The sequence below is a fragment of the Ursus americanus genome, chromosome 18 (assembly GCF_024610735.1).
Source record: "Ursus americanus isolate L20-20 chromosome 18, mUrsAme1.1.p, whole genome shotgun sequence".
In the NCBI taxonomy this organism is placed as follows: Eukaryota; Metazoa; Chordata; class Mammalia; order Carnivora; family Ursidae; genus Ursus; species Ursus americanus.
In genome coordinates this window covers 12,667,786-12,680,220 of record NC_142144.1, presented here as the reverse complement: position 1 = coordinate 12,680,220, position 12,435 = coordinate 12,667,786, and the positions used below count along the sequence as shown (strand labels likewise).

Sequence of the window (12,435 nt, the reverse complement as noted above, 5' to 3'; positions counted from 1 at the left end):
TATTCGACAGAGATAGAGACAGCCAGCGAGAGAGGGAACACAAGCACGGGGAGTGGGAGAGGAAGAAGCAGGCTCATAGCGGAAGAGCCTGATGTGGGGCTCGATCCCAGAACGCCGGGATCACGCCCCGAGCTGAAGGCAGATGCTTAACCGCTGTGCCACCCAGGCGCCCCAGTCATGACAGTTTTATTTACAAAATCCCCGAACTGGGGATGGCCCAGACGCCCATCAAGTGGGAAATGGAGAAGCAAATTCATTTAATGGAATATTACTCACCAATAAAAACACAAACGGCTACTGTATACAACAAACATGGGTGAATCTCAAAAATAGAATCCTGAAAGAAAAAGACTCAAAAATCTATATATATGATTCTGTTTATATGAATTTCTCGAACAAGCAAAAGGAATCTATAATGAGAATGCAGACCAGAGGTCGCCTGGGCTGGGGGAGTTGAGGGAATGGACTGCAAGGGGGCACAGAGGAACTTGGGGGTTGATGGAAAAGTTCTCACATATCTGATTTTGAAGGCATAGTTGATAGGCGTCTCATTTAAAGTCACAGAATAGTTAGATGTAGAGTTGTGGAAATGGGACAGAAAGATATTCCATACAGGGACAAGGACGCGAGCAGAGCCACCGAAGTGGGAAGTTGAGGGGTGAGTATGGGGAGCTGCTGAGAGTTTATTTTTTAAAATTAACTTTATTGAAGCATAATTTGCATGCAATAAAATGCATTCATTGTAGGTTAATAATTGGATGAATTTTAAGAAATGTATGAACCCACATGACCACCACCCCATAGAGAGTTTCCTTTTAAAAAACGACCACTCCAAGCTTTTTTTGTGCTTCATAAATCATTATTTCATTACAAGTTTGATCATTTGCTATTAAAACCAAAACAACACGCAGGCAATAAGACAGCTTATAAAAAGCAAAGGCCTTAGGGCACCTGGGTGGCTCAGTGGGTTAAGAGTCTGCTTTCAGCTCAGGTCATGATGTCAGGGTCCTGGGATCGAGCCCCGCATTGGGTTTCCTGCTCAGCGGGGAGTGTGCTTCTCTCTCTGCCTCTCCTCCCACCCTGCTCATACTCTCTCTCTATCCCTCTCTCTCAAATAAATAAATAAAATCTTTTAAAAAATGCATAGGCCTTGAAATCAGCTCTAAGTTTAAATCCCACTTCTCCAGCAAGTCACCTTGCTTATCAAAGTCTGTTTCCTTATCCACAAAATGGGATTAATAATACAACCAACTTGACCAGACTGCTGTGAGGACTGAAAGAAATACGTGAAGCTTCTGGCACAATGCCTGGAGCACAGTAGGGCCAGTAAATGGTATTAACCCTATCACAATAAGATGGGCATTATTTGTGCAGTTACCCTCAGAGGTATGGCCTGGACCATGGAACCCACTGGCAGAGGCTTTGAGAGGGGGTCCTAAATGAAGGATGGCAATCCTCAGTTCAGCTTCCCTACGGGTACTGTTTCACAATCAGTGGTGAAGGCTCCAAAGTATTTCATGCTCAAACATCTTGTTTTGATATGGACTGTGTGATTTGAACATTAATTCTGGAACAGATTTAAAGCAGGACACTGACAAGGTTCCTCACCTCCACAGTGTGTCGGACCTCCTCCCTGGCCTTGAAACAGAGCCCGACCTCCCACATTTCATACCACTGGATGCTGGGGAACCCACACCCTACATTCACCCAAACAGCCCCAATCTGCTTCCAGGCTGAGCCACCTGCCCCAGCCCTGTCTCCCTCGCTTTCCAAACACCGGCTCCATGGCCCCGCTCCCAATACCAGCTTCAGGCCAGTCTCCTCAAGTCAAGACACCCTTCTTCAGTTTACCTACCTGTCACCCTGCCTATTCACTTCCAGCTCCTTGATCGCTGCCGACACCCACGGGGTACTATGGGGACACTCCCGTGGCTAGTCACAGCTTCCCGGGGACCCCCCCCCCACTCCTACCTCAGCTCGCAGCACACAGGACCCAGGACCCAGCTCCCAGGACGCAGTGGCAACCATAACATAAGTCAAGGGTCACGGGGACGGAGTGCCGTCTACCTGAGCGACAAAGAGCTGGAACTCGTCGGGCAGAATCCATGAGCGAGGGTAGAAGTTGTACTCCTCAGGAAAAAGATGCTGCATAATTCTCACGGCTCTGCTCAGAGTAATTTTACGCACCATCTCCGTCATGCCTGGGGAGGAGAGAAGCTGTGAGGTTTGAGCAGCAGTGGGCCGCTAGCTATAAAACAGCCACGATCGGGGACTTTTGAAACCACCCACCCGACATATTCGCTTTTGCAGACAGGATAAAACAAGGTAGGAGCTGTTCCCCACAGCGGTGACTCATGGCTTGGAAAGACCTACCAAATTAACGACAAACGAGGTAATAGAAGGATAGTTTTCTCTCCTTATAAAAAATGAAGCATCAATTGGAAGGGATGGGTTTCCACCTAGTTTATGATTCCATTCTTTGTCAGTCCCCCCCCCCATAATGGATAAAGAGAAGCATTTACATCTTGCACTTAAAACCTAATATCTTCCTTAAGGTGGGGCCACCGTGCATACTTCTGGGGCTGCTTCCATCTTAGACCCTTGAGAATGTCATCCAGTGGGCTCTGCTTACATTACGAGAAGCTTAATTAAGTTGCTTTATTTTAAACTTTCATGAGTATTCAAGGTCTAAAATAGAAAAATATACAGCTTTCAGCATAAAATCTGTCTCCTTGAAATAAGGACAGACAGTAGAACAGATATCACAGCATAATTTATAGTTTAGGGGAGAAAATGGAATCTGTAGGAGTTCGTCAGTGATAAGTACTGACACTAACATTGATCAGACCTCATTAATTTGCCCAGAGGGGATTAAATGACTCACTTATAAAACATTTTAAAAGAACAGTGGATTTTTTTTTCTTGGAACATTTTTAGGAACTCTCGGCAAGAGAAGAGACTGAGTCTCTACCTTTAGCAAATTTTAAGCAAATAGGTAAAAATTCTTTGAAGTTTTAGATGCTTATCTCTTAAGGCAAATATCACCACTGAAAATGGGGACTAGAAATGGCCTTCACCCTGAGAGAGGCGGCACAGTTCCATCACTGACACTAGGAACCGGCTTAGCGAAATTGTTACAGAAAGCGTAGTTTCGTGTCAGCTTGGCACGTCCGAATTATCACACATTCTAAACGGGCACCATCAGAACCAATGACGTTTCTCAAAAATCCCATGTTCAGGAAGTGAAGGGTGAACATTTGAGAATGAAGGTTTTTAATAACCTATTTCTTGCTTTCCTCAGCATATTTAAAGGAGCAATAAATCCGAAGATCACAAATTCAAGATGCCAATGCCTAGTTTCTTGGTTCTTGTTTAGAATGATAGACGGAAGGATTAAATAAGAAATAAAGGAGCTCAAAAAGCACTAATAAACCGTGCTCTGACATGAACTCTTCGATATTGAAGAAAACTCACTGAGGACACTGTTCTGAGCTTCCCCAAAAATAAGTATAAGCCCAGAAAGTTCTAGCTGTTTCCTTTTAGTCCCCCCCAAAATCAGAATTTTTGAGTTATAAACACTGGAGCTGAACACCAAATACACAAAACAAAAATTCCAAAAATTTTTTGAAGCTTTTTCCTTTTCTTTGACAATAGTTTGTTGTCATACTAGACTAAAACCCTTCATAACTAACTGTAATACCGCACCTTACCCCAAGTAGCTGAAGCCTCCGGACTGCTGTGGTACTTTCTACACTTTAAAGGCCTTGTGACAGGGGGAGGTTCTCTTCCAGATACCCCTCAGCTGGTCGGACAGACTCACACAACACAGACAGAAGTGTTATGAGTATAGAAGTGTGGTTTGAATGCTCCAGAAAAGTTTTGTGAAAACCAACGTCCAGCAAGTTGAGAACATATCACACCAGCTAACAGATCTGCCGCCGAGTCTGCTTGGTGCCAGTCTCCAGGTAGTTCTCTACTGAAAACAGCCAACTTAGAAAGCACCCTACAGGGGTGCCTGGGTGGCACAGCGGTTAAGCATCTGCCTTCGGCTCAGGGCGTGATCCCGGCGTCCTGGGATCGAGCCCCACATCAGGCTCCTCTGCTATGAGCCTGCTTCTTCCTCTCCCACTCCCCCTGCTTGTGTTCCCTCTCTCACTGGCTGTCTCTATCTCTGTCAAATAAATAAATAAAATCTTTAAAAAAAAAAGAAAGAAAAAGAAAGAAAGCACCCTACAAACCAACGGCTGCTCTTCCCAGACAGTTCTGACCCACAGGACGACTCACCCCTCCTCTGCCTAAATGCCTGTCTCCAGGAGGCACCAGTGCAGACCTCCCTCAATCCACTTACCACCAAAACCTTTGTTCCTCCACCGTATCTAAGCTGTGCTCCCACCCGTGCTGCCAGGGAAAGCATCTGTGACCCCCCCCCAGACCCCCTGTGGAAGCTGCTGGCGTCTGGACTTCTGGTGGTGGCTCAGAGACAGATGCGGGGAGTGTCATCGTCTCTCAGGAAGATGCTGACGAGAGCAGCTGGCTTTCTAGCTGAGCCAGAGTGTATGGTCCCAGAGCAAATAGGGGAAAAGAGAGGTCATTGCCAGGCTCTGCTGGCTCTCGACTCTACCTCTCTTCTCCAAGCAACTGCAGCACCTGCCCCCTCCCTGTGACCCTTGCCACCTCTGGACCTGGGTTCTTCTCTCTGCTACGCTGGAATCTCAAGGCCTGGTGGGTCTCGACCCCTGTGGAGCTACACAAGAGGGTAACAGTCTGATCCTCAGGCTTGCCCACACAGACCTGTTTAACCCGATTTTAAAAAACCAAACAAACAAAAACAAAACAAAATCTGGGCTATGTCGGGAGTACTAGTCAATCCAAATATCATTGTCAACAATGATTCTTGGCAAAAATACATTACAACCACCCAACGACAAATAAATACTTCCAGATCCACCCTCTTCTCTCTGTTCCCAGTGCCGCTGATGAGTTCATCTTTTGCCTGGATCCTGCCATGGCCTCTCAGCTCTACCTCTATCTCCTGGCCCCGCCCTTCCACCCACCTCCAATGCATCCCTCTGGCAGGCCTTTTGAAAATGCAAGCTGGCCCATGTCGCTCTCCGGCCTAACAGTTTCTCAGTGGCTCCCCACGACCTTCAGACTATAAGGATGCTATCCTTCAGTCCCTGCTTATCACCCGTCCACGGCCCCTATCACACCTGACCCTTTCTGACCATCATGGGCCACTGGCCCTTCACTGAACGAGCAGCCTGCTCTAAACATCCTAGGTCTTTCGCCAACTCTGTTCCCGCATTTTGCAGGGAGGTCAAGCCCGTCCAGCCCTGGAGGCTCAGTTCACATGTTCTCCTGGGTCTCTCACCCTGTCTGCGCCCCACGCAGATTAGGTTAGGTCATGTGGCCTCGTTCCACCCCTCCAGGGCACCCCAGATGTCCTCCGTCTGGCACTGGTTTTGTATTTGACTTCTCTCCCTACATGCCTTTCTCCTTGTCTCTGTACCCTCCCCGGCACAGCCGAGTGCTTGACCGCGAGCTGCCCCGGACCTTCCTGGCAGGGGCCCTCTCCCTCTCTGCCAGAGCATCTCCTCCCCAGGGCGGACTTTCAAGCAGCCCCTGCCACGTGCTGCCACATATCTCAGACCCTGAAAGTCTGCAAAACACTGTTGCTTATGAGCTGAGAATTGACAGTTTGGGACTTTCCTAAAGCAAAGACATCTAAATCCGATTATTTTTATAGAAAGTCTTAATTCATCATGTTAAGACATAATAACACATCTTGGAGGACCTCGTCATAGAAAAGTGGCTAAAATCTAATGTGCTGACACAAACAAAATAAATCGCTTCCATATGCATCTGCAAAAGTTTTCCGTTTATTCAGCATGTAATGTATTTGGAGTTGCCTGCCTCATCCAGAACTCACTCTAGATACCACACAGTGCATATGCACTGCTAGAATAACGGGACACAGGAGAGACAGAAGCTAAGCCTGGGCCCAAACGAAAGCCAAAGGACAGACCCTTCTGGAATCACGTCATCGCTAAGAACTGCTGTCTTCCACGGGGAGAGGGTGTAGCCACACTGCCTCTCCGCCTAGAGGTTCGAGAGCCTGCTTTGTCATTAGAACTAATTAATTGCTGTTGGTAAAGTGGAAAATTATATGTTCCAGTCACTGGCACATGGAATGTGGGATAGAGCGAAACTGCTTCTTTGGAATGAATATTCTTATATCACCTTTAATGAAACGAGTCCTTCGAGGGTGTTTTTCTCTCATTTGTGTTCCAAGAGGAGAGCCATAGCTACGACTTCTTTCTTACTCTCAGCCAGGAGATGAGGTACAAGCAAAGAGGGGGAAACATAAATGAAGCCTCATTTGAGGAGTCACGTCTTAGGAACTCTGTCCTCATTCGAAGAATTGTTCTCTTCCAAATGACATGCTCCCAGTATCCCAGTAAGTCCTTCAAGTGGCATCCAAAAGTCACCTTTTACGAGCAGCAAGACAGAAAGGAATTACCCCATTACCCCATTAAACTGTGAGCAAGAACCCGGGCTACCAGAATCCTTTTTATTCTCCAACAGAACCCTCCCTCTTCTCTAACTGTGGGCTAATTTTCTAGCTCTGTTCCCCCGGAAACCAATAAAGGTAGAAAGTTAGCTGTGTTCCTAGACAACAAAGCATATGGTTGAAATGATCCCTGATCGGCCAACTGCATAAATATACCTGGTAGGAAGTCGTAGCTTCAGGCTCTCCTGATGTAATGACTCTCGTAACTCAGCATGACCCTGCTGGGGGCCCTGGAAGCTAGGCTTCGCAGGAGCTACATGAGATAAGGCTCTTGAGGGGCGTCTAAGCCAGACAGACCCACGGCCACCAAGGTAGGGCTTGTCTCCTTACACCTGAGCTTTCCCTTGAGAGATGAGACTAGCCTTTGGCCCCCTCGCAAAGACACCACTGGGGAGAAATGCCGGACACTGACCGGCTGGCAGGCCGTGTTTCCTGCCCTATATCCTTTTAAGTGAATCTGAGCCAAGTGAGGCCCATGGTGGTCTGAACGCTTAATTGAACCCCCCTAGCGGACATGGCATAACTCGCCAATGGGTTTTCTGAGATGTGTTTTCTTAAAGACACGGCATAGAATGCCAAAAAAAAAAAAAAAGAGTAATTTTTTTTTAAGTAAACTCTACGCCCACCATGAGGCTCAAACTCCTGACCCTGAGATCAAAAGTCACATGCTCTCCCGGGGCGCCTGGGTGGCACAGCGGTTGAGTGTCTGCCTTCGGCTCAGGGCGTGATCCCGGCGTTATGGGATCGAGCCCCACATCAGGCTCCTCTGTTATGAGCCTGCTTCTTCCTCTCCCACTACCCCTGCTTGTGTTCCCTCTCTCGCTGGCTATCTCTATCTCTGTCAAATAAATAAACAAAATCTTAAAAAAAAAAAAGTCACATGCTCTCCCAATTGAGCCAACAGGCACCCCAGAGAAAGGGGAAATGGAGTCTCCTTTCTAAAATAAGCATAAATGATTATCACAATAGGAAAAAACACCTGGTATTCAGGCAACCACACTCTGACTGCAACCATGTAAAAATGATACAAAAATATGGTTAAGGTTTGGGAGGAAATCTAGAAATACTCACATTGTTGTTTTGTTAAATGAGGGATGGGATTCATAATAATTAAATTAATGGGATTCATAAATAATTAAAAATTATTTGCTATTGTATTATAATATGGTTTGTGCATATTATGTTAAGATTTCTGAATACAAGAGAAAGACCCTTTGGCTGCGATCACCACCCCCCTTAACCAAACGTTCCTTCCTCCCTGAGACACCCACTCACCTTAACCGCCCTCCTCACTGAGCCATTACAAATAATGAATCCACAGCAGAAGAGGGTGGCGGAGATTACAAATAAAATGGAAAAGCATACGGGGAGGCTGGGAACGGAGTGAGGGGCTGTCTTAAAGTGTTGGCTCTGACACCTTCTTGCCACTAGTCCCCTTTTACAGGAAAGCCTCACTGGGATAAGGTCCCAAGGTAAAAGGTAGGCACTGTCTCAGCCTATCGTTCCCAATACGGTGACTGGCGTGTTTGGTCCTAAAAATGGTACCTCCAATGATGATACTTAAAGAAAACAGAAGCTGCTAACCCCATTTTTGTGGCATATTCCTAGAATTTTAATACTTCTGTTTCTTGCAAATAATTTATGTGGTCTATTTCTGTTTTTCATTTTGAGAACATAGTCTCCTCGTTACGGCTTCACATTATAACTCAGAAGGTGAGGGTCACGTTCTCCCACTGGTGAAGTTAGTCCAGGAAAGCCTGTCTTTTTATTTTTGAACCTCCAGTCTTTAACCCGTTGGTGGGTCAAATCCAGATGACCTCTGCCTTAGCTTCCCTCCCAAGGTCAGGGCGCCACAGCGGTATGGGCGGCAGGTCCCAAGTAAGAGTCTGGCTAACCGAATGTAATAAATGAATGAATGAATGAATGAATGAATGAATGAATGAATGAATGAATAAATAAATACCAATTATATTTTTTTAAAAAAAGAGTCCTTGAGTCTGAGCTCAAAATGCTGCCGTGTTTTTGTAGAAGAGGGTGCCCTGACACCCAGCCTAGAAACATTTTTCAATGCCAACAATAGCAGATACCTGGAAACTTGTTCACTTGGCCGGAGAATATGTCATTGTCGTGAAATGAAACTCCATGCCAGTAGATGTCACAAGGCAAGCGTCGGCCAAATGGGAACTAGAAGACAGAGGGAAAAAAACTGTGACTATTAACAAGACCTAGGCGAGCAGCTACCACTCTGGGCGTCTATTACGTACACATGGCCCACGACTTGGTGCATATCACGTGATGTAATCCTCATAATAAGCACGTGAGGTAGATGATATCCTTTCCCATTTTATAGGTGAAGAAACCATTTCAGGCAGGTTAAGGAATTTGCTCAAGGTCACAATCAGTGAGGGGTGGAGTTCTGACTCTGTGGCAGTCACTCCACTCATGGCTTCGCACATTACTTTACATGTTTTGGTTTATTGTTGTTGTCGGTGTTGTTTTAGTTTATTTAAGTAATTTCTACACCCAATGTAGGGTGTAGAATGTGGGGCTCAAACTCATGACCCTGAGATCAAGAGCTGCATACTCTTCTGATTAAGCCAGCCAGGCACCCCTAGATCATTCTTTTTTTATTATTATTATTAACATATAATGTATTATTTGTTTCGGCAGTACAGGTCTGTGATTCATCAGTCTTACACAATACGCAGTTCTCATCATAACACACACTCTCCCCAATGTCCATCACCCAGCCACCACATCTGTCGCACCCCCTTCCACTCCAGCAACCCTCAGTTCATTTCCTGAGATTAAGAGTCTCTTATGGTTTGTCTCCCTCTCTGCTTTCGTCGTTTCATTTTTTCCTCTCTTCCTCTATGATCCTCTGTCTTGTTTCTCAAATTCCACATATCAGTGAGAACATATGATAATTGTCTTTCTCTGAGTGACTTATTTTACTTAGCATAATACCCTCTAGTTCCATCCATGTCATTACAAATGGCAAGATTTCATTTTTTGATGGCTGCATAATATTCCATTGTATATATATATACACCACATCTTCTTTATCCATTCATCTGTTGATGGACACCTGGGCTCTTTCCATAGTTTGCCTATTGTGGGCATTGCTGCTGGGGTGCAGGTGTCCCTTCAGATTACTACATTTGTATCTTTGGGGTAAATACCCAGTAGTGCAATTGCTGAGTCGTAGCTGGTAGCTCTATTTTCAACTTTTTGAGGAACCTCCATGCTGTTTTCCAGAGTGGCTGCACCAGCTTGCATTCCCACCAACAGTGTAAGAGGGTTCCCCTTCCTCCGCATCCTTGCCAACATCTGTCGTTTCCTGACTTGTTAATTTTAGCCCTTCTGACAGGTGTGAGGTGGTATCTCATTGTGGTTTTGATTTGTATTTCCCTGATGCCGAATGATGTTGAGCACTTTTTCATGTGTCTGTTGGCCATTTGGATGTCTTCTTTGCAGAAATGTCTGTTCATGTCTTCTGTCCACGTCTTGATTGGATTATTTGTTCCTTGGGTGTTGAGTTTGATAAGTTCTTTATGGATTTTGGATACTAGCCCTTTATCTGATTTGTCATTTGCAAATATCTTCTCCCATTCTGTTGGTTGTCTTTTGGTTTTGTTGACTGTTTCCTTTGCTGTGCAAAAGCTTTTTATCTTGATGAAGTGCCAATAGTTCATTTTTGCCCTTGCTTCCCTTGCCTTTGGTGATGTGTCCAGGAAGAAGTTGCTGCAGCTGAGGTCAAAGAGGTTGCTGCCTGTGTTCTCCTCAAGGATTTTGAAAGATTCCTGTCTAGGAATCCATCTTAGGTCTTTCATCCATTTTGAATCTATTTTTGTGTCTGGTGTAAGGAAACGGTCCAGTTTCATTCTTCTGCATGTGGCTGTCCAATTTTCCCAACACCATCTGTTGAAGAGACTGTCTTTTTTCCATTGGTTATTCTTTCCTGCTTTGTCGAAGATTAGTTGACCGTAGAGTTGAGGGTCCATTTCTGGGCTCTCTATTCTGTTCCGTTGGTCTGTGTGTCTGTTTTCATGCCAGCACCATACTGTCTTGATGATTATAGCTTTGTAATAGAACTTGAAGTCTGGAATTGTGATGCCACCAGCTTTGGTTTTCTTTTTCAACATTCCTCTGGCTATTTGAGGTCTTTTCTGGCTCCAAACAAATTTCAGGATTATTTATTCCATTTCTGTGAAAAAAGTTGATGGTGTTGCCCTTTCATTTTAATCCTCCTAACTACCTTAGAAAGAATTATTCCCATTTTACTGGGGAGAAAATTGGGGATGAAAAAGGTACCTAATATGCCCAAAGTAACACAGGAGAGGAATCGGGAGAGGAATCGGGATTTGAATCCAGGTCTATCTGAATCCCAAACCATACTTCTCTTTCTCTGAAAATTGTAACTCTCAAGTCAGTCCCCCGAAAAATAAGCTCACGCTTTCTCACTCATGCTCTCTCATTCTCTCTTCTTTGCTCCCCCAAACACACATGGTCCATGAAGGGAGGATGCATCCCCCAGTGCCTCCTGGCATTCGATAAAGACTTTTTGGATGAATAAATGACCAAACTGGGAAGGGTTGTCTGACTCAAGTTGAGATAACCAGATTCTCTCTTCCAGGAATTTGGAAATCTGAGATGCCAGGCAGCCTCTGCTGCCCTTGACCTGGAAGTGATAGAAAGCTAGAGCCAAGCAGATGTGCTCAGCTGTGAGCACAGAGAAGCAAAGGCAGTCCAGCTGCTGAGAGAGAAGGAAGGAGCCGGTGCAGAGAGGAAAGTGAAGGTGAGACCATGTGGCCCTGGTGACAGACTGAGTGACCTTAGTTCCTAGGGCCTCTAGATCCTAGGTCCAGACCCTCCTGAGCCTGGCTGTCCCTCCTATCCTTGGATCCTGTTAAACAGCCTTATATCCTTAGAATATATTTCCTCTTTGCACACACTACAGGGTTTCCTTGTTAGCAGCCAGAAAATCCCTTGGTGAGACAGAAAGTCCTGCTCTTTCCACTACATCCTGCTGCCTCTCAAAGTTATCAGCAAGTTCTACATTTACAGAATTCATTTTTTAAATCTATAACTCAGAGGACCCTTGTTAAAGGAAAAAAGTGAGGACATGTCAGTTTATATTTAGAACTTGCTTGTTAGAAGTCCAGATGAAGAGAGATGCCAACACATTGAATGCAATCACTTGACTTTCCCATCCTAAGACTACAGCTAATCAGGATTTTTGTCTGCTCCAAGTTGAGAGAGCTTAAGTTCCAATGGAAGAGCATAGCATCACTAATGAAATGGTGGTGACTCGATGCTTTCCAACTATTCCAAATTAAAATGAAGGCAAGCAGACTCAAGCCCTTTAAATCATTCACATTATTTCAAAGCTGTGCCAAAGTAAGGCATATGTTATACACTCTATTAGCATGAACAACTTTCATTTATAATTTATAGCATTTCACTTGTTTTCTTTGCATCCAATGGACTGAAGTTATTAATTCAGTAGTCATAAATACAAAGAGATACAACATATGTTATTTTCTTCCAGCTGCTAAGTGCTAACAGTGGGAAGGGAAAAATAACTTAACCAGAGAAGTTTCTCTAAAAAGCAGACTATCCAAGCAAAGTTTACTAAGATCCAAGTGGCCGTGCTGCCTGCAATGTGGGACCAACACCTGCTCCATGTCAGCAGACAACCAATGACTCCTTATCACCTTTACGGTTACCCTTCAGTCCTTGCCAACCTCATGAGTCCAAAATCAACACTTCATTCAGCAGTGCCTTTAGCTCATTCAGTTTTGAGAAACTGCGGGGGTTTTTTAATCCATTCATTCAAAAATTGCTATGTGCCAGACACTGTG

The 12,435-nt window shown here is 45.0% G+C and overlaps 1 protein-coding gene across 3 annotated transcripts in view; it reads right to left on the bottom strand.

Annotated features, from left to right (window-relative positions):
* The window catches only part of TTLL11 (tubulin tyrosine ligase like 11), a 228,776-nt gene that overhangs the window by 174,337 nt on the left and 42,004 nt on the right, over positions 1 to 12,435 (bottom strand). For 2 of the 3 annotated variants that reach the window (XM_045791020.2, XM_087869397.1), the window contains exons 2-3: positions 8,659 to 8,755; positions 2,068 to 2,201 (exon numbers count right to left, since the gene is read on the bottom strand). In XM_045791020.2, coding sequence (XP_045646976.2) covers positions 2,068 to 2,201; positions 8,659 to 8,755 — 231 coding nt within the window. Of the gene's footprint in view, positions 1 to 2,067; positions 2,202 to 6,240; positions 6,380 to 8,658; positions 8,756 to 12,435 lie in introns of those variants that run through there. The other variant, XM_045791021.2, reaches the window with a different exon arrangement.